Source organism: Hibiscus syriacus, unplaced genomic scaffold, assembly GCF_006381635.1.
Source record: "Hibiscus syriacus cultivar Baekdansim isolate YM2019G1 unplaced genomic scaffold, ASM638163v2 tig00111398_pilon, whole genome shotgun sequence".
Lineage (NCBI taxonomy): Eukaryota > Viridiplantae > Streptophyta > Magnoliopsida > Malvales > Malvaceae > Hibiscus > Hibiscus syriacus.
Window position 1 is genome coordinate 1,010,949 of NW_024063081.1, and position 23,324 is coordinate 1,034,272.

The following is a 23,324-nucleotide window of genomic DNA, read 5'->3' on the forward strand; positions in this document are numbered from 1 at the left end:
CTCCAAATAATCCTTTTACATGCTTCTCTTTTCTTGACATAGATCTGCAGACCCATTTACATGCAACGTTAACTCAATCATCCGTCCAATTGAATTAATTAAAATTAAATTAATTAAAATTTTAATTATTAATCGAATCAAATGTTTTTAAAAATTATTAATTGAATCGAATCGAATAAAGTTTGATTAATTTTATTGATTTTCAATTAACTAAATTTTATTGTAACTTTTTTAAATTTGATTAATTTGAGTTTAATAGATGTATTTTTTAATTTAGATTGAAATTTGAGCAAGTCTTAATTATTTAATGGGTATCATGTGATTAAAAAATAGTTGAATATTAATTATTATCTTGTTTAAGCTAAAATATTACATAACATATATAATATATTTAATATTTAATATTTTTAATTAATTAATGATTTGGAAAATGAATTAACATATAACCAAAGTTTAAATTTTTTTAACTATTAACTAATCTAATATTTAATTACTTATTTATTAATTAAAATTAAATTTCAATTCTATCAATTAATTCAGTTAAAATGAGCAATAAACACCCAACCTAGCCTCAACTGACAGACTACAACGCCTAAAATCAGCTGTCCAACACTTCAACTTTATTTCTTCTATGGGTAAACTACACAATATGTCACTTTTGTTTCCTTTTTATTTTATTCAGATCACTTACTTTCCAATTATTATTTTATAATCACCTACATTATCAATTAATCATAAAATGGTCATTGGAATGTTAATCCATGTTAAATTGATGACTTAAAATAATAATAAAATAAATTTTAATTTGATTCCTTAACTTTTGTCAAATATGAATTTAGTTCAGTTTATAATTTTTAACTATAATTCTAAAATAAGTTTGAAATTTTCTACAAATCTCAAAGCATTATTAAAATTCTTTATAAAAATTTAATTTAAAAAGATTAAAATAAATATATGAAAATTTTAATATTTTAAAAAATGGAAAATATCTATAATGTATTTTATATAATTTTGTAACTAATAATTTTTTAATTCTCCATTTCTCTTTCACACAAAACAATCAATAATATAAACTAAACAGAAATTATTCCCTCTATTTCTCACTCAATCGTATTTTGTTCCTTTCACGTTGATATTCTAACTTCATTCCTAATTATTTTCATTAGTATAATAAGTTTTTTAATAGTATGGGGTGATTACAAGATAATATAAGTTAAGAACTTTCTTAATCTATTGATAACGCACACATACCATGTAGACATAACTATTCGAACCCAAAATTTCTAAGAAAAATAATCTCCCCTTTTACTATTAAAGCCACTTGATGATGAGTTCCATTAATCTCACAGTTTCATAACTAAATAAGGAGTTTATTTTTTCCCCTTTCGTTAGGATCCATACATATAGAAGTGTTCAAATGATTAATTCGGCCACCGGATGAACCAAATTTCTATTAACTGAATTAATAAAAAAAACATTTAATGGTTAATCAAATCAAACTTTTTTTTTGAAAATATTAATTGAACCAAATAAAATCCGGTTAATTTGATTGAATTAATCGATTTTTAATTTTTTTAGTTAAATTAATTTGAGTTTAATAGATGCATTTTTTATTTGGGTTAAAATTTTATTTAGGTATTGATAATTTAATGGGTCTAGTGTAGTTAAAAATAATTGAATCTTAATTTTTAATGAGTTTGACTTAAAATATGTATTTAATATATAAAATTTATTTAATATTTTTGGTTAATTCGATTAATTAACCAATTTAAAATCGAATTAACCAATTTAGAATCGAATTAACCATTAACCGAATATAAAAAAACTAACCGTTCTCCAATCAAACTAATTTGGTGACCGGCCATTTTAATTAAATTATTTCGGTATGATCGACTAATTCGATTAAAACCAAAAAGTGAACCCCTAGTTAAATAGAATTTCCCTTTCTAATATTGTAGCAAAATGAGAATTTAGTAATAATTGAGTGATTACTTGTAGAGTTTAGCGGAAAATACAAGTAAAAAGAAACAAGGGCCTTCCGTCAAACTACAATAGATGCACAAGCTGCGAACTCTATTTTAGAACTCTGAAGTATAGCTCCTTTGATTTTGAGAGAGAGGTGTAGATCTTCGCTTCTCTCCTTCGTTCGACCCGCTTATTTATCGCTCGCATTTTTCTCAGGTAACTCTCTCTCTCTCCTCCCAAAACCAATGAAGATTTTCTTTTCTAACTTTATGATGTTCTAATTTAGCTTATCTCTCCCGATCTGCTTTCTTTTTTTTCAAAATTTGACTTCAATTTTGTTATAAATTGTCTCCAGTCTCTTCAATTTGTAATTCATTGCATAGTTTTATCTGATCTGTGTCTTGGAGCCTCGTAAGTTTGTTAATTTGTTCCGATCTGTATTTTTCGAATTGAATTTATGTCGTAATTGATTGGATTTAGATTGTGTTGATCTGGATCAATTCAACCAAACGATACTATGTTTGTTTTAAATTTGACCATTGGGTTTGGATCTTCTTTGATCTTGAATAATGCTAGTTAAATTGATGATTCTGGAAATTGATATTTGGATTTTTGTTGTTTGCTGGTTGGTAGACGTGAAAATGGGGCTTTCTTTTGCAAAGTTATTTAGCCGGCTTTTTGCCAAGAAGGAGATGCGAATACTGATGGTTGGACTTGATGCTGCTGGTAAAACTACCATTCTTTACAAGCTTAAGTTGGGAGAGATCGTCACTACCATTCCCACCATTGGTGAGTCGCTTTTTGCTTAACAAAGTTTGATATTTGTTATTAAAATAAGTTTTGTTTCAAGGAGGAGATGGGTGATTATGATATAAATAAATTTTTGTAGGTTTCAATGTTGAGACCGTTGAATACAAGAACATCAGCTTTACCGTTTGGGATGTTGGTGGCCAGGACAAGGTAACTAGATTTAATTGTATCGGAAATTGTTACCATCAATTGAAGATTGTAGGAAAGGAAAATCTATGGTATCTTTTAATATATTCTTTTGGTAAATTCTTAGCTCTTGCTTGTAAAACTGGAAATATTATGAATGAGACAGTTCTGGTTTCATATACTGTCAGATATTAAGCTTCATGATGTCCTGGATATTATGGTATCCAAGCACTTTATTTTTCCTCAAGTACTTATGTCGACGCCTTTCAGTGAACACATTTCGAAATGACTATGAAGGTATAATCCCCCAAATATATAGGAAAAATGGAGTCTATAAAAGAGATCAGATGCCATATGTTCCTTAGGTCTATGCAAAATTTGATGTTTAGTGGTCAAAATTGAATATATCTTGATCGTGTAGATCTTTTAGAATAATGAAAATTCCTTTATGGTTTTTGTTTATCTCTACTATTCAACTGACTTACTGACTTGGATTTTCTATATAGATCCGACCATTGTGGAGACATTACTTCCAAAACACACAAGGACTTATTTTTGTCGTTGATAGCAATGATCGTGATCGTGTGGTTGAAGCTAGAGATGAGTTGCACAGGATGTTGAATGAGGTCAATGAAGTTTCTTTTACTGGCTCAATGTTTCCCATGCGTATGTTTTGTGAAATGACTAGAGTTGATCTATGGACAGGGTTTCGTGATGTAATCTAACATATTATTCTATGTGCATTGCCAGGATGAGCTGAGGGATGCTGTGCTTCTAGTATTTGCAAACAAGCAAGATCTTCCAAATGCTATGAATGCTGCTGAGATTACTGACAAGCTAGGCCTTCATTCTCTCCGCCAGCGCCATTGGTAAGATGATGAAAGCTTTCACTGTTTACGTACCCTCTCTATATGCGGATTGTAATGTACGTCACCTTCTATATATACCATTTTGCAGGTATATCCAGAGCACATGCGCTACTTCTGGTGAAGGACTGTATGAGGGACTTGACTGGCTCTCAAACAACATTGCAAACAAGGTAAGCTGACTCAGATGACTAATTATTGTTAAACCTGAAGTTGCAGATTGCACCCTTTTAGGTTTCTTCAGTTTCTCGTAGCTTCTAAGTGATGCTGATGAATGTGCACCAAATTGCAGGCATAGATGACGTAATTGAGTCGGTGTTCTCGCTACCCTGTCGGAGTTATGGACATCAACCCCGTTTAAGTGTTTTTTTTTCATGTTCGTTGCAAATTCTGCCATTTGTTACTTAGTTCAAGAATAATTGATACGTTTCCTGGTTTCCTTGCCAAAATAGAAAGAGAAGTCCATAGTTTGGGACTTTTCTTTCCCTAGTGGAAATTGATGGTTAGCCTGTTCAAGTACTGTTATGTTAAATATACAGTCTATAGACGTATTTTTACCTTAAATTCTTGAATGCTTGTTTTAGCATGCGCAATGATTGGACCCTTTCATTTTATAATTGTAAAAGTGACCTGTGACCAGCAAAACAAAAATAGTTTCAATGGCATAAATGAATTTTTGCGTTAGAAAGATTAATCAACTGCGTAGGTTTATCATCTATACTTGATTTATTGATACACTGGTCACGGCAACATAACAACATTCTTTTTGGGGAAAAAAGAATTTCTTCGGGGGCAGCAGATCTGAGAATTGATGTGTATTCGAGTCACTAATTTAGATTAAGTATTATAGATATTTATTAAAAGAATGATTATTATAATTCAATTTATTTGATCTATATCGTTAAGATTCAAACTCTAAATATTATTTAAAGAATTTAATATATATATATATATATATTTAAATCAACCGGCTTATATTAACCCATCAAATGAGTTGTGGAATGGAAAAGAATATCAATTTAAGGGAAAGAATGTCTTATATATATGACGTGCATTTCTCCTGTCTTTGTTAAACATTATGAGAAAAAATGTTGGCTGGAAGTCTATAGTTCCAAGTTGGACCTCTGCCATGCTTCAACATTGTAAATCTCGAGAGAGGTGACTTTAATCGAAGACAAATTAAAATATGTTTTCTTAGTTTTTTTTATAGAATAAGGTCATTATAATATAATATTTATTTAACTTTTTTTAATTTATAATAATATATATCATGCAAACATAATTATTTAAATATAAATACTCTAAAAAATAATATTTATTTTTATCACTTAATTTTTATATTTAATTAAACTTTTTAACTATGATATTTAATCAAATAACTTTTTTTGTAGAATAAATTTTTTTAACTATGAATTTTTATCACCCACGAGACATTTTCAACTGATTTTAGAAAACATAATTATTTAAATCTCAAAATTTTAATTCTGTATTTTTAAAAAAATAAATATAAATTATTCAATTATAATATAAAAATAATATGATACGAGTATATTTGTTAATGTATAAAATACAAATTACTAATGTCGAAACGAATCATTACTACAAATATCTCGAAGTAGCTTATTTATTAAGAAAAAGGAGGAAATGAATTGATAAAGAGACAAACAGCAGTAAACATATCCAAATCGATTATCGTAGTGGTCTATTTGTTAGAGGACCAATTGTGGGATATAAATCCTTTAAACATAAAAATTCCCACCTTCTAAATTTAAACCTTCTTTTGTATTAAGGTATAAGTATTGATATTGTGATTCAACAATGCAACTTTATTCCACTTATTATTCTTACTGATGGTACAATTTAAATTATGACTGTTAAAACGGTTAGTCTCTTTTAATTTGATTAGAGAGTCATAATTGATAATTTAATGGTAGAAGGCTGATTTTAGGTAATAGACGGTGTGCACTCTCTCCCAACAAAGAGAGAAGAAGAGGAGAAGAGAAAGTTTTCTCTTGATCTTGTGCGAGGGATTTTATATTGACTTTTAGTGTTGGTGTCAGATCTAAAGTCATGATAATTATTTATAAGTTGGCGGGACATAAAGATATAATCGCTTGACAATGAATTTAATTCTAAAAAATTACACGAATCTGTCAAAGGTTATATCAAAAAATTATAATTAATTAAAATACATGAGTCTCTAAAAAATTCAATCAACAAAGAAATGACAATATAGACACAACTTGAAGAGTAGATTTGGAGGAAGTACAACACTTGTCTTCCAATACTTTCATAGGCGAAGAAATACAGACGATGTACAACACTTGTCTCTCTTTAGTCGTGCGAATGTCATAAATCATGGATAAATGCACTTAATCACCCAGTAGGCCAACTGCTAAAATTAGTTCACTGAATTAAGGCAAGAAAAAAAAAAGGAAAATTTGTATAGCCATTTTGTTAAAAAAACAATACTAAAATTTTTAGACTTCTATTTTTAAAATTCTATATATATGTCCTTATCATAAAATAGTTTGACCCTAAGACTTGCCTAGGAAGTCGTTTATTACATTTAGCGAGTCTACTATTTAAAGAGTTGGACAAAATCCATAATATCTTCTTCTTTTGTCTTTGATTTTCGATCAGCCTTGATCTCTGTGAAATTTTATTATTTCTCTGAAATTTCTTGTTACAATGATGATGAAGAGTGTCGCGAAGACAATGAAGAATTTGGAGAAGATGATGAAAGTGAACCGACCATCCCTAGTGGATAGGGGCTCCTTCGTGCGTAAGACTGATCAAAATGAGGCCAATAATCTATTGTTGAGTTGCATTTTAATGTGAGAAAAGTTAGTTTGACATTCCCTCAAGGTCGTGTTGCCTGAGTGATTGCAGCGAAGTCGCCAGAGGAGATCGGGACTGATTCTATCTTCCTCTATCTGCTTTAGAGGATGGGTTCCATCTCTCAATGCACAACTTTGTGAAAGGCGTGTTGAATACTTACAGGGTGTGTCACGAACTAAACTTTTGGGTCCATGGACATTGGCGCAAAGGTTCACAGAAAGGGTTCTATTGCGCAGATTTTGGGCTTGTTGGGCATGGCGAGTTGGCATGGTTCTTGGAGAATGCTTACGAGTCCGTAAAGGCTCGGGTTCGTGAAAGATCAAGTCCGAGGCGTCCGAGAGAAGCGACAAGGGTGTTATATGTTCGATGGGGGCAATTTTGTCGAGGCTCGTGGATTCGGTCCGAGACATGTGTGCGCAGATTTCTGTAGAAGAATAATACAGAGTGTTGGACTTGCCCAGAACCATCAGACCTGACCCGTTCCTTGAAAGATTATAGAAAGGATATTATTATCCAACAATTAAGGATTTAATTATGGATAATATTTTATTTGAATTCAAATACCTTAGAGATAGAATTCTTGTTAAGGTAGGATTCATTCTAAGCCGTCGATGTACTTTGATCTAGACCGTTGGATCTTGAGGGCCTCAACTATAAATAGAGAGCTCCTCCCCTCATTTGTAATCATCCACTTCATTCATTCTCTTCAGAGTAATAAAACTCAGGCATTTACTCTTACTCTCTCTGAGTTTATTTTTTCTAGCTTTCTTGGTTGCTAGCTTTCTAGCCTTGTCGGCTTGTTCTCCTTTGTGTTTAAGCCTTTGTGGCTTGCGTTACCAATCGTGAGGGCTGAGACAGCCTCGAGAGTGTTCTTTTCCAAGTTCTTTCAAAGTGCCAAAGTGATTCAAGTTTTGGTGACTTAGAAAGTTCCCACAGTGCTCGTGCTTCAGAGATCCGCTTCAACCCAGGTGGCTTGGATTAGCCCCGATTAAGTGTTGTTTTCGCATTGTTATTTAACCCTTGAGGGTTTGTTCGTCGCTTAGTGAGCCAGTGACTCACAAGGACGTGGATAAGGCTGACTTAGGCGTCATTTCGACCTGGAAATCATCTAAGTGCCGCACGAATCAACTAGCAGAAGTCTAGCCCCGTGACAGTGGCTATGGGTCAGTTGACTGGAGTTTTCCTAGTGGATCCTCATCAACGCTACCTTATCTTCTACAGATGGAAAAAATGGGCGCCTTTGGTTGCCATGCTACATAATTTTTTCACTCTGAGTGATGTGGCTTAGACCTTCTAATGTTATGCAAAGGCATGCAAATGGGTTTGAGATTTGTGAGCCCATTGTAGATTGAATCAACAAGCAAAAACTAATTGCTCCAAATTCATTAAGGTGACCCATAAGTTATCCGGTGATTTTGACTTTCCTCTACAATGGAGTAAACGTGGTTAGATGGTGAGGACTATTATCCCTTGAATAGAAGGGGAGGGGAGGAGCAATTTGCTTTGTTGAATAACGGTGGGTGGTTCCAAAGGAAATTTCTATTTAGAACGTCTTTAAATTTTGTTTTAGGGGAGATAGCCCTAATAGGTTCAGGATTGGAGATGGTGTGAGTGGAGGCTAGTGACCTTTGAGTATTCAAGATTGTAGGAATGTATGGCCCCTATAGAGGTACATATCTTCTAGAGAAAGTGTTGTTGGGGATGCAAGCGAAGGAGGAAGACACATTGCTCTCATTGTGCAACTACCTTCGTAGATTGTGGTCAGACTACAAGTGATCGCCACTGGGCTTTGCTAAGAACTTTAGACTCGACGATGGTCCCCCAGAGGAGTTGTTGTACCCTGAGGTGGCTCTGAAGGAAGAAACAAATCAAGAGTTAGAAGACTCAGTCAGTGGTGATCAGAGTGAGGTTGTAAGGTTTCGCGTTGACACTTTCGGTGGAAAAAAAAGTAATATAGAGGTCGTTAGAAGCGGAAGTAGTGGAGTTATAACACCCTCAACCCAGTCTGTTCGGGAATTGAATCGACTATGTTACACATTTAATTGAAAACAATAACATTTAACCTAATTTGATGATTGGATATTAATTAATCAATTTATGAATTTTAGGGACTAAATGATCATTACACTTTCATACATGTACATTAAACATCAATTTGGATTGTTCAACATACTTTGAAAACATTCAATCATCATCATCAATCAATCATGGACTAAATTGCATAATTTCAAAGTTTCATCCCTACTGATATCTATATATAGTATCGATACTACTTAGAACAATACTAACATCTGATGAACATTATCAATATTGAATTATTTTTTCAGACTTTGAAGCTAAATATGGTACATATATCATTACTTAATATTGATACTATTTAAGGATTTAGGATTTAAATCCCTCTAATGAGTATCGATACTCAAACATTCGATATCGATACCGCTGAGATAGATCAATACTTTATACCATTATGGATACCAAAAATAGTTTTAAAATTTCTCAATAAATGTATGGTATCGATACTGCTTATTTAGTACTGATACTATATACTTCAAACGATCAAAATGATAATTCAAACATACTCCATCTTTCATTAAATTTGACTTGAACTATATGCAACATATATAACATGCAATGACATGTCAATAGTGCATCGTAATATTAATTTTACCCATATTTCATCAAATACATACATCATAATCATAGTTGAGTTCAAATAGCATTACTCGCCATTTTGCATCATAAGCATGCGAATAATACTTCGAAATTTCAAGTACTCGGTGTTGTCATTCTTCTATTTCTAAGTTCACATACTCTAATATCTCGCCAAAATTTATTGAATGGGAAATTATTTTATTCTTTCCTTTCCCCTGCTTTGAATTATTCTGGTTTTTTTCATGTTTTGGGCCTAAAATAGTTGTTTGACCAAAATTAAGACCTAAAATTTATTAGTATTGTGGCTCAGACCTAAGATGAACTTCGAATAATTTAATCTAAGGTTTATTATTAGCCTAAAAGCAAAGGCCCCTAGCCCCAACAAGGTCCATTTTGTTGAAAAACAAACAACGTTTCGTGCGAGAAGGATGGAAATTTTATAGGAGCGTGAAGAGAAGAAGGATATAGACCCTGATCCTTCCTACAAACTTGTTCTATCAAAATTCCTGGTTCCTCTATAATCCATGAAAGGTTCGTAAACAAAGGTCTGTTACAATTTTCATTGAATCTTCATCTCAGTCATGGATCTAAGCCAGGTAAAAGTTCTCATATTCTTGGTATTTACGTATTTGTTTTCAAGAAAACTATGCCAACCCCAAAACATGCTTCTTCCACGTTCTCTTCAAGGTGATGGCTCTAATGGTTTTGCTGTTTCTAGAATTGTGTGATTTAGCACTAGTATAACTGCTTTCTGTCTACCTTTTTGGCAGGCTTCAGCTTTGGCATTTTACATTCTTTCTACACTCTTTGCCAATAGCTTCGTTATCATCTTCGTGATCACCGTCGTGCTCGCTGCTCTCGATTTTTGGGTCATCAAGAACGTTAGCGGTCGTATCTTAGTCGGGCTTAGGTGGTGGAATGAAATAAACGAGCAAGGTGAGAGCATATGGAGATTTGAGTTCCTTGACCAAGAGGTTAGTTATTTACAGTAATGTAACATTTGGTTATCCTATCTCTTGATTTGCAATTTCTCTTGTTTGACATCTTTGTCGCCCTCTGTGCAGTCATTAGCTCGTATTAACCAAAAGGATTCCTGGCTATTTTGGTGGACATTGTATCTTAATGTAAGTAAATATTAGGAAAATGTATTGGATGGGACTTGCTGATGAATCTGCAGTGCATTCTGGTCGTGTAGAGGTTTAGTTATTGAGTAATGATTTACAAAGTTTTCACTCTGATATACAAGTTAAACATTTCTTACCCTTTTTTTTTTTGGTTCTGTATCAGGCTGTTGCTTGGGGCATCTTTGGAATATTTTCAATGGTAAGACTTGAAGTTGATTATCTCCTAGTTGTGGCAGTTTGTTTTAGCCTTGCTATTGCCAACATCATCGGATTTACCAAATGCCGTAAAGGTACAACATTCCTCCATTTCTCATATATAATGGTTGTTAGCAGACTGGTTTTGGTGGATTAAGCAGGGCTAGTGGAGGATGTAGGAGCTGTATAGGGTGGACATGTTTCTATCTTGAAATCCGTTTTTTATATTAATTATTTATTTTACTGATGTTGTTAAATTTATGTCATTAATATTTAGTGTATTCCTTAAAAAATATTTCTAAATCTATTGTTGGACAGGACTCTTGAATCTCAAGTCCAGGCTCAGCTACTCTTATTCTCAGCTGAAGTTAATATCATTTCTATGATCTTACAAGCTGCCTTTTTTTTTTTCCTTTTTCTGTTCTAAATTCAGATGCCAGGAACAAGATTCAAGCGTTTACGTCTAGGACCACTGCTTCTCGTTTTTCATCTACACTACAGTCAGCATTTAGCTTAGTGTGAGTTGGCTGAGCCTACAAAATATTCTATCAAATCTTATTGCCCAGATTTCTTAACTTATAGGCAGTGAAAAGAATGATTTAATAATTTATTTTCCTTTTAATTCATAAAATGAAAAAAGAGAGAGAGAAATTAGAAATATGTATTATCCCCGAATTACGTAGTTTTTATAATGTGAAAAATTAGAAAAAAAAAGAAGTAAAATTGCATCAATCTTCTTCCCCGTCTCTTCAGTTATCAATCCATCACTGGTAGACAGTTTCAACAAAACTTGTTTTAGACTGAAAGAGGATGGTTACACTAGGTAATAATTGCTTAAAATAATTTTAATTATTTGACAATAAATGTTCGTATATTTTTATATATTTTGTGTTCGAATCCAAGATTTCTAGAGATAACAACGAAGATCGTTTGGTTTGTGTAACTAGGGATGGCAACGGGTCGGGTTAGGTCATATTTTTTATCAACTTGACCCGACCCGAAAAATATATATCATCCACCCGATTTCGACCTGACCTAAATTTTAGAGTATAATTTCGACCGGATATAAAATAAAGACTTAATTAAAAAACAATAGAGAATGGATTTTATAGCAATTATCCATAAATTTATTTGAAGAACTTATATTATTACCCTCGGGTTAGGTCGAGTCAAAAAAAATTCACATTCCACCCGAATCCAACTAAATCTTACTCCGTTATGAAATCCAACCCGACTCAATTTGAACCTTTTTTTAAAAAAAAAATATTCTACCGAATGATGTCAGGTCGAATTCCGCCGATTTCGGATTAAATTACCCTCCCTATGTGTAACCACAGCAGAACACGTTGAAAATATTGGGGTATGTAATGATAAAACAAAGACAACTTGTGTTGAGGAAAACTTGTTTTCTCCTCGTAGACTAATGCTCCGGTCTTCATTGTTCATATTCAAATATTTTGTCCAATTCTGCGTGTACGCGACCAATATGGATATGGAAAAGTCAGACAGTCAAAAGCTGAATAGAAAATTCAGAAAATGGTCGTTGCCAATTCTACTTTTAATCACATACATGCCCCTGTTTTACATTCTTTATCATGATAAAAAAGAATAATAAGAAATCATTGTTTGCTTTTGTTTGTAGTCAATCCAACTCCCCTAATCCCCGCTCTCTATATAAGCCCCATCTGCTCTATTCTCCTTGTAAGTCATCCTTTGTATCTTCAACAATAAACCCGAAATCAAAAATCAAATCTTTCTCTCTCTCCTTTGGTTCTTCATCTTTAACATAATGGATGTTTACGAGAGTTGTTTCGTTATTTCTGAAACTCCACCAAGTGAAGAAGAGATGGACGTAAGGAAAGGACCGTGGACAGAAGAAGAGGACTTCACGCTCAAGGCGTTTGTCAATATTCATGGTGAAGGGCGATGGAGTTCAGTTGCTCGGTTATCAGGTTTGAAAAGAACCGGCAAAAGCTGCAGATTAAGGTGGCTGAACTATTTGAGACCCCAAGTGAGACGTGGGAACATCAGTCTCCAAGAGCAGCTACTCATCCTTCAACTCCATTCTCGATGGGGCAACAGGTCTTTACTTTGATCCCCCTTTTTGCTTTCGTTTCGATTTCATTACTTGATTGGTTTTATCTGACTTGCTGTCTGGTTCTGAAGATGGTCGAAAATCGCACAACTTTTGCCTGGAAGGACAGACAACGAGATAAAGAATTATTGGAGAACAAGAGTCCAGAAACAGGCAAAGCAGCTTAAATGTGACGTTAACAGCAAACAATTTAGGGACGCCATGCGTTACGTTTGGATTCCTCGTCTAATCGAACGAATCTGTGCATCATCTGAATCCCACCCGGGTCAACCCTCCACCACCACCGCCTACATGGATCGTATCAGCAACATGAACTCCGATCAAATCACCTACGGAAATACAAGTGGATCGGTCCAAGTCGGCCCGAGTGTCGTGCCGGAATTATCAGGCACTTCATCGGACTCCCAGGACGCTCAAGTCGCTTCTGTTTCAGACTTGACAGAATGTTACAACCCGCGGCACGTTTCGAGCAACCTGATTAGCTTTCAAATCGGGTCGGGTTTAAGCTCGGAAAATTTAGGGGACACATGGAATATAGATGGTGGAGACTCGATGGAGAGTGTGTGGACTGAAGAGAACATTTGGTTCCTAAGACAGCAGCTTTATGAGGATGACTTGAATTAGCTTACTTTAGCTATAAAGTTTTATAATTTTGGGCATTCTTTGGTCGTCAGAGTTTCTAACAGTACAAAATCTGAAGACTTTTGGAATGTAAATGTTTCAGGTTGATAGAGAAGTATAACTTCACTGTATATCTCTGAAAAATATACCAATTCTGTTCCTTTTTCCAGTTCCCGGACAACATCCATTTTCATGTACAACAAGGGTATCTTTGAGGTGAAATTGCTTGAATAATGAAGTGAGAATCTTTTACTAAATACTGTAACAAAGATTCTACTCAAAAAATAATTTTTACTCTTACCTTATATGAGTTATATTTTTTTTCACTCTATTGTTCAAACAAAATTGTCGTAAAACAATAATGGGATAACGGGTATAAAACCAATAAATTAATATTATGGGATTAGGAAACGTGACACGTTTCGTGATGGTATTATTTGTGTTGTCGCAAAGTTTTCCACATTTATGTTTTTCTTTGGGAGCAAGGAGTTAGCCCTCGTTCATATTATACAACTTGGAGATTGCAGATAAGGCCAATTATATCTAATGATTTTTTGTACCACGAAATAATCGAATGATTAAAATCTGAGGGAAGAAAAAAAGAAAGAAAATAAAATATCGCGTAAGACCGAAGCACTAAGTGCCGCAACTCTTGAAAGTTTAATTTAAACCAAACTTGCCTGCAAAGCCATCACGTACGGAGTCAACTGCAAAAAAGAACATACTTGTATCTGACTTTTCTGCAACTCTTTTTTAGGTTTCGGCACATGCAACAGCGTTTACTTTTGTAATCTGATACAGTATTTAAAATACCTAATATATGCGTCGGTTAAGAGTTGTCATGTCATTAATACTAACTATACGTCTTAAGAGTTGAGGGTATATACTAGAAGATCATGCGTGTCAACATATGATTGTTTGCGAAGTGTACTCTGTGTGGATGTTACATTCGTGTTCTTGAAGGTTTGTACGAATATGTTGAGATATAACCACAGATACTGAACTTTTAATACTGCTCTATTTTATTAAATGGAAGGACTGAGCCTTTTATACACACGTAAACCATGCAATTACACAAAAGATCATGCAGTTACACATAACAACTATCCAGCTGTATAAAAAACTCACAACCGTGTAACAGCCCCCTTACTTGACTAACAAAGCATGTTCGCTTATACGGAGGGTCGTGGAGCTGGGGTTCACATATAGTAACAATGTCCAATCTTCTCTTCATCTTTCAGCAGTTTGTAGAGAAGAAGAAAATATTTTTCATTAATCTTAATTTTTATATTTTAAAAGAAAATTAATAAGTATGTCACCTGTGTACATAGTTTGCGTTCGTAGATAGTTTTCTCATGATGATCAAGATAAAGCTCATTTTTTTCATGATGATCTTCACTTCTTTGGACCCTCGTATTGGATTTGTGTACATAGTTTGCGTTCGTAGATAGTTTTCTCACGTTGTTCAACTATGATTAGATTCGGTCTTTCGATCGTTTGATCCTCTTTTTTGGTTTGTTTATCAATACAGTCAAATTTGTTTGTATCTACCTTTTGTTCGAGTTTATTTTGTTAGTTTTTTTTTAATATTTTCTTTATATAGTCTTTGTGTGATCTTAAGTGAATAATTTATTGTGGTAATAATTATAGGAAAATATTCTATTATATGTTTCATTTACGATTATAATTATAAATCTTTATTGAAATTCTGAATATTTCCTATTTTCAATAAAATTAATAACTTCTATACGTAAAGAAAAGCATTCAATATTTTTAAATTTATAAGTAGAAAGAAATTTGGATTAAGTATTAAATTGTTTAGAAATGGTATTATTATTTTTAAAACAAATTAAATATACAATTACAGTCCATATGATTTGAGGATTAGATACTTAGATATAGAATATTTTTCTCTTAGATTGAGAAAAGGAAAAGGCTAGATATAATTCACTGTAAGATGAGAAGTAACGTAAATCAAGAAAAAAAGGGAAAATAAAATTTAGTAATTGGACGACAAAATTCTTCAACACACTACATTAAATATTAACAGTGTTGAGTGGGATTAGATTAAACATAATTAAAAGAAAATGATGTCATCATGAATAAACATTTGGTGCGGGGCTCGACTCTTGTAACTAAGCAGATTAAAATTTTACTTACAGGTTGGTTTAGTTTAAGCGATAAGAAATTAAATATTATTTAAGTATGTGTCTATTTTTAGATTTTGTATATGCAGAAAATTTTTGTTTAAAGACTTATCTACTAAAATCAAATGTATAATATGTTTGGATTAGTCAAGATAAAATTCTAAGAACCGAGGAGATAAAAAAATTAAAATTAAAAAAAGGGTAAATGGGAAAATCCAGTTATTCTTATGATGTTTTCTAGATGCAGCAACCAATTGTGTTAAATCTAGAAAGTAAACGTTTGAGTGGAGTTCAAAACCAGAATTTGTAGTCTCGGTCATGGACATGGACTTGTTTTCCTATCACAAGTGCCGTCACCGCTTACGTTAGCAGTGATGGTTTTATTTTCTTAATTATTGTTAGATATGTGTTTTGGATCGAGTCGATTTAAGTTAAAATTTTTAGTTAATCGAGTTAACGAATCTTATTTTATAATTTAAATTTTATTTAAATTTTTTTAAGTCAAGTCGAGATGTTCAAATTTATGTTTAAATTTAATTATAAATATTTTTCTATAACTATAACTATAACTATATATATATATTTCATATATGATATGAATATGTTATACATAATTGAGAGATTCAACTTAACCTTAAAAATTAATCTACTAATTACTCAAAACTTCGAGTTATTATTCACTTATTTTATAAATCAAACTTTATTTGAATTTTTTTCGAGTTTAATTTATAAAATTATGAATCGAATTAAATCAAATAGAGTTTTTCTACTTTGAATCAAATCGAATCAAAAAATTTGATATTCATTATTTTTTATTATTTATTATATTACATCTTTATTTTTTTCTTGATTTTAAATTTTTAATAACTCTGTTTTTATGACACATATTTCTCTGTCTTTTGTTACGTTATTGGTCGTTTGGTCATCGTTTTTGTTTATCATTTTTCTTATGTTTAGATTTAACATCGTCATGAAAGTTTAAAATAACGCTTATTTATTATCATGATGATATTTCCTGTTTTGGATCATAGTATTTAATTTGAATACACAATTTACGTTTGTGGATAATATTTTTATGTTGTTCGGCTTTGATTTACGGTTGTCGGTAGTCTTTCAATAGTTTCATCTCCTTTTGTGGTTCTTTTACTAATGTGATTAGATCTATTCGTATTTACCGTTTGTTTATGTTTATTTTATTAGTTTTTTAACATTTTCCTTTTATGGTATTTGTACTACTAAGTGATTAATTTATTGTATTATTGATTATAATAAAATATCCTTATTATATATGTAAGTTACGGGTGTAGTTATAAATATGTTCTACTTTTAATAAAATTACTATTTCTATCAAAAGAAAAATTATATCCAGAAATTATTGAAACTACATATCAGATTACTAAACTTATTAATTTGAAATTTAAAAGCTCGAAAAGAAAAAAAGCTCTTTTCTTGTATGTATACTCCATTATTTAATAATTATATTCCTCATTCTAATAAATTCAACTCCCCACTTATTAGTAAATATCCAAATCTTGTTTATAAACTAAATTATCTCATAATTTCATTTTTCATTTAAAACCTCCTTGTTTCTTTCAGGATTATATATTTTTCTTATTTCAGTATTTATTTTATTTCTCTTTCCATATAAACATATAATTTATTTGTTTTAAGTTTTAATATAAATATATTATGATTTATCCCCTTTTAACCAACACATCAAATCAACAAACTAATCGAAATTGATGATTCAAAGGTCAAAATATAACAATCAATAATATAAATGACCAAAATCTAATAAATCGATAATATAAATGATTAAAATTTAATTTTTAAATTTAATGAACAAAACTATACAAATGTGAAAGAAAGTGACCAATCCGGTATTTTACCTAAAATTATAGCCTAAGAACCGGTTCATGGTTGTCCATAGAAGCCCGTCACACTGACCCGGAATTGATCCGATCCCAATTCTTACGGTTGATTTTTGTTATACTCAAAACCAATCTTCGCGCTCGAAGAAGCCCTAGATATTTTTCCCCCTTGAATCCATTGAAGGTCTAATTTCTCGATACGAAGCCAATATTTTCTTCAGAACTTGTAGAGTTTGATGGATAGCAATAACCCTAATTAAATTTCTTCGCAGAGTAATAGGAAAATTACAATGGACGCGAAGGACATCCTTGGACTACCCAAAACTCCTTTGTCAATAACTCAGGAGAAGAAATCACGTCCCCAGAAAGACTCCCAGAGAAAACCCGATGGTATTTCACGCGAGGTAAGAAAAGGAAAATTGAATTGTTTGTTTTTCAAAAATTTTAGCTTGCACTGAGTGAAAGAGGGTTACTTCCTTACTTGATTTTGCTTCTGGGTGGAATTTGTAGGTTTATGCCCTCACTGGAGGGGTGGCTCCGCTTATGCCTTCAATTGACGTCTCTCAATTGAAACGACGCCCACCATCCGACGAGAAGGTTTTGCCTAGACTTCCACTGCTTGTTAGAGTACAATTTTTTGTTTTCATTTTCTTTCGAAGAAAAGAAATTGATTTAGAGATATGTATATTTATATATGTCTTGATGAATAAAAGATCAAAATTGAGTTTCATGGAAATAACTTTGTACGCACCGAACTCTTGGGAAGTGTCTGCAAACAGGAAAAACTAGTGTAGGCAACTGTCAAATGGTGGTTCATGCTATGATTTAAGATGTGCTTCTTAATGATTTTGAAATTCTCTTCAGATCACATGGCAGTGGCTTCCATTCACGAGCTCTGCCCGAAAAGATAACTTGCAACTTTACCACTGGGCAAGTATCTGTTTCTAGACAAAGCTCCCCCTTAACTAAGTGAGTGTTTTTTAAGGTCTGATTCTCTCTTATTCCTTTCAGGTGAGAGTCGTAAATGGTGTTCCTCCGACAGGGGATTATTCCTTTGCTAAGTATAACAAGGTATGCACAAACTTTTTATTTATTTATTTTGCTCTGTCTATATTTACTGCAAACTAGTTCACGCTATATTTATTTTTCTTTATCGTTATGTTTTTATGCATTTGTTTGTTCATGTTGTCTGTTTGTCTGCTGTGGTGCAGTCTGTTGATGTTATCAGATACACAGATGAGGAGTATGAAAAACATTTAACTGATCCTGTATGTATCAACTTGAGGTTGCAGCTCTTGTTTATATTTTTCTGCCAATTATTATTTCCATATTTGTCTTTGAAATTTTGAAATAGTTGAAGTAGATTGTAAAACCGAGGCATGTATTTATGTTTCCATTGATTCAGTTTGCCTGGTTAATTGTTTTTGACCTTGATAATTAGAAATGGACTAAGGAAGAGACAGATCAATTGTTTGATTTGTGTGAACGGTTTGATCTCCGCTTCATCATTATAGCTGATAGGTTCCCAACACCCCGGACTGTTGAGGAGCTGAAGGATCGTTATTATAGTGGTACACTGTCTAATTTCTGGAATATCTATTCCTAATCATTCAAATAGTTTTTTGTTCTTTTTACAGTTTAGATTTGGATATAATTTTGTTTTAATCAATCTTTGAGATGTTATATGGTTCTCATGGTTATTATGGCTATATCTTTATGTAGTGTCTCGAACCATTCTGGTTGCTAGGGCTCCATCACCTGGAGAAGTTGCAGGGCATCCTCTTGTTAAGGTCTGGTATCTATATAAGTGGAACCTTTTAAACTATTTACCTTTTTGTTGCAGTTTCTAGGAAATAGGGGGGGGGGGAAAGCTGTTATAGTATATAATGTTACTCTAGAAAATTATTTACTTTCAATTGTTGTACGGTATCTCTGATATTAATCTCTGGGTATAGGAACCCTACAATGTTACTCAAGAGATTGAACGCAAACGTGCTTTATCAATGGTCCTCTCTCAAACAAAGCACCAAGAGCGGAAAGATGCTGAGGTGCAGATTTTTTCTATTGAACATTTTACTGCTGTTTATTATGTGATTTTCCCTTTATTTATTTGTGTGTAGGTTGTTGGTTGAATATCTATAGTTCTTCACCGGTCTATGGTTTTATTCTGCAGGTTCTTGCTGAAGCAAAAAGAATAGCCGAGTCACGTATGGCTGCACGGGTATGTATCAGCCGTACAAGCTGCTATTGTGGTGGTTGCAATGCCATTGCTGGACTTTAAATGTGATGTCTATTAATGCCACTTGAATTTTCAATTGAAGTCAAAAGGCATAAGATTTTGCAACTTGATTTGATAGTCACATGATGTTGAATGCGTGAGTTGGAATATAGTTAGGAATCTTAGGGGTCTGTGTGTTTTGTGTGTGTGTACCTGGATTTTCTACTGTCCAGAATAATATGGCTTTCGATGTATATACTGTTCAGGCTGCCGAAGAACCTGATTTGCCCATCGCCTCTGATATTGGTCCTGAAAGTGCTGAGAGGGCTGTTGGTCCTGGAGATACTATATCTCCTTCCAATGTTCAAGTTCCTGCTCCAGCTGCCGCACCATCTACCTCAGTAATTGCTGATAATTCCTCTACTCTTGCTTCCTTGCGAATGGTATTTGCAGCATGTGGTCTTCTGTTTTCTCTTCTATCTTTATCTACATTGAAGAATGAAAATAAATTAAGAATGGGAAATGACTCCCATTAATATTAAAACATATTTAATTTGACTTGTACTAAATGTTCTCCCTTATAATAATTCATTTCATTTTGTTTCCAAAATTTTTATGGTCTGATTAGTACCTAAGGCAATTACTTCTTGGAAGTTTGTATGGAATAAAGGTTGTGTTTGTTTTCTAAAGTTTGTTACTGGATGCTTTTTGGTAGTCTAGAGTTCTCTAACTGCTTTGATATAATTTTCAGCTTAGGGTATATTTGAGAACTTATGCACTGGAGCAAATGGTCCAAGCTGCAAGCTCATCTGCTGGACTTCGGACAATCAAGCGAGTTGAGCAAACCTTACAAGATCTTGAGGTTTGTCTCTGCTCCCTGAAATTTTAATTATGTGCAGATATGTTCTTCTATCAGTTATGGGTGGATGATCTTGTACTAAATGTATGACGACCAGACATGAAAACTCTTTCTAATGGTTGTATATTCTAGTTGCAATTTCTATACATGAAGATTCCTATGTATGTGTGTGTGTTTGAGAGAGAGAGAGAGAGGGAGTTTCTATCAGGATTTCATATTATGAGCCTATTCAATCTTGATTTCTCAAATTGCAAGGGTTTTCTATGTTTTGTTGGGGATGTTGTAGAGGTTCAGTAAAAGAGATACGTCTTTTCAACTTAAGTGTGCTATGTGTGTGTGTGTGTGTTTGAGTGTGTGTGTGAGAGAGAGAGAGTTTCTCACAGGATTTCATATTACGAGCTATTCAATCTTGATTTCTCAAATTGTAAGGTTTTTTTATGTTTTGTTGGGGATGGTGTAGAGGTTCAGTAAAAGAGATACTTCTTTTCAACTAAGTGTGCTAATTTGTGATTGTTGTCATTGTAAGATGACCCTGCTTTATTACTTTTTACAGTTATGGTCAATTTAGTCTGAAATAGATCCTTTGCTCCTTATTTCTAGCCATTTGCTTGTCATTCAATTCTAAATCTTGCAAACATTCTTCATTGTTTTAGTTTAATATCTTTCTGAGATTGGTTTAAATTATATTAATCTTTTACAGGTTAACTTAAAGCCAAAGGTTCCAACAAAGGCTGTTTGTGCTGAACATCTTGAATTAAGAAAAGAAATTCTAACGCTGCTAAATCTCCAGAAACAGGTATTTTATATTCATATCCCAAAATTATTTGTAGAATAGTAGTCTTCTTTGTGTTCATTTTTTTATAATGTGAAATCCTTTAATGCAGCAGGGGTTGAACCATGGTGAGAACTATAGTTCAACAATTCCTGCAAAATTATTGTATAGCTTCGTTGGATAAAATAGTTCACATCTCCAATTCCACTTACCAAATTTGTTATTTAAGAAAAAATCATGAAGTTAGTCGTGGTATTTCTCATTTTCTTGAGTCCTGAATATAATAGTTTCCTTTCTGATAGGAAATTCTGAAAAATTATATTATTTGTAGAATAGTAGTCTTCTTTGTGCTCATTTTTTTATAATGTGAAATCCTTTAATGCAGCAGGGGTTGAACCATGGTGAGAACTATAGTTCAACAATTCCTGCAAAATTATTGTATAGCTTCGTTGGATAAAATAGTTCACATCTCCAATTCCACTTACCAAATTTGTTATTTAAGAAAAAATCATGAAGTTAGTCGTGGTATTTCTCATTTTCTTGAGTCCTGAATATAATAGTTTCCTTTCTGATAGGAAATTCTGAAAAATTATATCATTCATTGTGCTTAAACTAATTAAGCCAAGGTGTTAAAACTGTGGGGTTTTAGATTTGGAATAAGACCAAAGTTTGGAATTATGATATCAGTTGTATACAGAAATTAAGCCGAGGCGTTAAAAGTGAACAAATCATGATTGATTAGAGTAGTGTACAGTATTGTAAGTGGTGTGCCGCTTTCAAAATTTCACGAGTTGTCTTTTTAACAGTTGCAATACAAGGAGGCAGAGGGTTCATCTTTCCGTGATGGTTCCTATGGTGATATGCCAGGCTCTGCAAAGGTTGAAAATCTGTCTCTCTGATCCCTTTTAATCTCATATAGAATTATAGATGTGTGATTATGTCAATGGTTCAAATATTGAAATTTTGGAGGTCTGTCAATTGAGCAGCGATCACAACGTGCTGCGGATCAGGATCGTACGTTTGTCCTCGACACCATTAGTTTTGGAGGTATTATATATCTAATTTTCCTTTAATTTTTTTTATCGGAAATGGGAGAGTTTAGTGTTTTTGATTACTTTCATAATTGATAGTAATTCCAGGTGATAGAGGTGTAAAAAGGGAGCAAAAACGAAAGGTATGTGCTAATTATATTTTTAAGCGTGTGTGTAATATTTTCTTGGCTTTGTGAGTTCCCTATGTCCTAGGTTTGGAACATATCTGATCTTATGATGTGTAGGGACCTGGGAGAGCATCTGAGACTTCATCTTCACCAGCAGGAGCTCATAAAAGGCCAAGAAAGATGAAGGCTTCTGATCTATAACAAAGGGTGAACAAGCACATTGTTTCTCGCCTTGTATAGGCAAATGATGATGATATTGCTTTGTTTGGATTGGCAAAATTCTCAGCAGCCTGGTTATGATTCCTTGTGAAGATCTCATGGTCATTGGCAGCCCCTTTGTTAAATCTAACCAAGGTCGTTAGAAGCAGTTGCAGAAGCTCCATCTTCCCCACCCCCCTCCTTTGACTAGGCTTCGTAGGTTTGGGGTCAAGTAGGAAGAAAGAGACTCTCTGTGAACGATATGCATAAAGCCTCCGAATCCAAAAACTCATTTCCTTAGTGAAAAACAAAAACATTTGCTTGATTACTTGATTCTGTAAATGTTTAGACTAATCTTTAGGAGTCTACCTCGTTATTTTCCTAGTGCGCATCTTTTTCTCTAAATAATTATTTATATTAAAATTTTTAGGTGGTTTAGGGTTTTAATTTATAACCTTTTAACCAATTGGGTTGACTGAGTTGAGAAATGGTGACAAATACTATTTTAATCATGCTTTTTTTTTTCATTTAACATTTTTATAGTTTTTAAATAAAAATTAAAACCCAACGTAAAAAATTGAGGACGTGATTAATAGATTTATAAATAAGTATATTGGCCCATCCATGACTGTTCATTAATAAAATTTATCGAAAATATTTTTCATTCGTTATGAGTGTTAAAATTTAGTTTGTATTAGATACTTGAACTGTAGGGAAAAAGACTTGAGGGTTTGATTTTTTTTTTAGTTGTACGGGGTGATTGCCCGAGGCCGTATGTGTTTAGAATTTTTTTAACTAATTG

At 32.9% G+C, this 23,324-nt stretch overlaps 4 protein-coding genes across 5 annotated transcripts; all 4 read left to right on the plus strand.

Annotated features, from left to right (window-relative positions):
- The first annotated feature begins 2,074 nt into the window (after window positions 1-2,074).
- LOC120161284 (ADP-ribosylation factor 2-B-like) lies at window positions 2,075-4,263 on the plus strand. The gene is made up of 7 exons (XM_039171561.1): window positions 2,075-2,181; window positions 2,599-2,754; window positions 2,855-2,925; window positions 3,408-3,527; window positions 3,652-3,770; window positions 3,859-3,940; window positions 4,060-4,263. Exons 2-7 carry the CDS (start codon window positions 2,607-2,609, stop codon window positions 4,063-4,065), a joined length of 546 nt encoding a protein of 181 aa, XP_039027492.1. The 5' UTR covers window positions 2,075-2,181; window positions 2,599-2,606; the 3' UTR covers window positions 4,066-4,263.
- A 5,443-nt stretch (window positions 4,264-9,706) lies between these two features.
- Window positions 9,707-11,213, plus strand: LOC120161283 (Golgi apparatus membrane protein-like protein ECHIDNA). The gene is made up of 6 exons (XM_039171560.1): window positions 9,707-9,862; window positions 9,900-9,950; window positions 10,034-10,237; window positions 10,328-10,387; window positions 10,551-10,677; window positions 11,016-11,213. The coding sequence occupies exons 1-6, from the start codon at window positions 9,845-9,847 to the stop codon at window positions 11,102-11,104; spliced, it is 549 nt and encodes a 182-aa protein (XP_039027491.1). The 5' UTR covers window positions 9,707-9,844; the 3' UTR covers window positions 11,105-11,213.
- Window positions 11,214-12,327: 1,114 nt separating this feature from the next.
- On the plus strand, window positions 12,328-13,301 carry LOC120161085 (transcription factor MYB108-like). Its single transcript, XM_039171369.1, has 2 exons — window positions 12,328-12,664; window positions 12,749-13,301. Exons 1-2 carry the CDS (start codon window positions 12,372-12,374, stop codon window positions 13,299-13,301), a joined length of 846 nt encoding a protein of 281 aa, XP_039027300.1. The 5' UTR covers window positions 12,328-12,371.
- A 4,225-nt stretch (window positions 13,302-17,526) lies between these two features.
- On the plus strand, window positions 17,527-22,832 carry LOC120161282 (SWR1-complex protein 4-like). 2 transcript variants are annotated; one of them, XM_039171558.1, is made up of 17 exons: window positions 17,527-17,720; window positions 17,827-17,913; window positions 18,181-18,246; window positions 18,328-18,387; window positions 18,528-18,584; window positions 18,758-18,887; window positions 19,039-19,106; window positions 19,272-19,364; window positions 19,490-19,537; window positions 19,801-19,977; window positions 20,286-20,396; window positions 21,094-21,189; window positions 21,972-22,043; window positions 22,152-22,212; window positions 22,305-22,339; window positions 22,442-22,526; window positions 22,601-22,832. In XM_039171558.1, exons 1-16 carry the CDS (start codon window positions 17,607-17,609, stop codon window positions 22,523-22,525), a joined length of 1,359 nt encoding a protein of 452 aa, XP_039027489.1. In that variant the 5' UTR covers window positions 17,527-17,606; the 3' UTR covers window position 22,526; window positions 22,601-22,832. The 2 variants fall into 2 exon arrangements, with proteins under 2 accessions (XP_039027489.1, XP_039027490.1); XM_039171559.1 differs by having other exon boundaries at window positions 17,528-17,720; window positions 19,801-19,935; window positions 22,296-22,339; window positions 22,601-22,830.
- The last annotated feature ends 492 nt before the right edge of the window (window positions 22,833-23,324 follow it).

What these genes read in the sequence shown, in the direction of transcription:
- LOC120161283 (XM_039171560.1), top strand. An exon ending in TTGAGTTCCTTGACCAAGAG is followed by an intron (nt 10,238 to 10,327) that starts GTTAGTTATTTA and finishes CCCTCTGTGCAG; the next exon opens with TCATTAGCTCGTATTAACCA. An exon ending in ATTTACCAAATGCCGTAAAG is followed by an intron (nt 10,678 to 11,015) that starts GTACAACATTCC and finishes TTCTAAATTCAG; the next exon opens with ATGCCAGGAACAAGATTCAA.
- LOC120161282 (XM_039171558.1), top strand. Translation starts at nt 17,607, where the DNA reads ATGGACGCGAAGGACATCCTTGGACTACCCAAAACTCCTTTGTCAATA. An exon ending in GAAGGATCGTTATTATAGTG is followed by an intron (nt 18,888 to 19,038) that starts GTACACTGTCTA and finishes ATCTTTATGTAG; the next exon opens with TGTCTCGAACCATTCTGGTT. An exon ending in CTCTTGCTTCCTTGCGAATG is followed by an intron (nt 19,978 to 20,285) that starts GTATTTGCAGCA and finishes TATAATTTTCAG; the next exon opens with CTTAGGGTATATTTGAGAAC.
- LOC120161284 (XM_039171561.1), top strand. Translation starts at nt 2,607, where the DNA reads ATGGGGCTTTCTTTTGCAAAGTTATTTAGCCGGCTTTTTGCCAAGAAG. An exon ending in CACTACCATTCCCACCATTG is followed by an intron (nt 2,755 to 2,854) that starts GTGAGTCGCTTT and finishes AAATTTTTGTAG; the next exon opens with GTTTCAATGTTGAGACCGTT. An exon ending in TGCACAGGATGTTGAATGAG is followed by an intron (nt 3,528 to 3,651) that starts GTCAATGAAGTT and finishes GTGCATTGCCAG; the next exon opens with GATGAGCTGAGGGATGCTGT.
- LOC120161085 (XM_039171369.1), top strand. Translation starts at nt 12,372, where the DNA reads ATGGATGTTTACGAGAGTTGTTTCGTTATTTCTGAAACTCCACCAAGT. An exon ending in CATTCTCGATGGGGCAACAG is followed by an intron (nt 12,665 to 12,748) that starts GTCTTTACTTTG and finishes CTGGTTCTGAAG; the next exon opens with ATGGTCGAAAATCGCACAAC.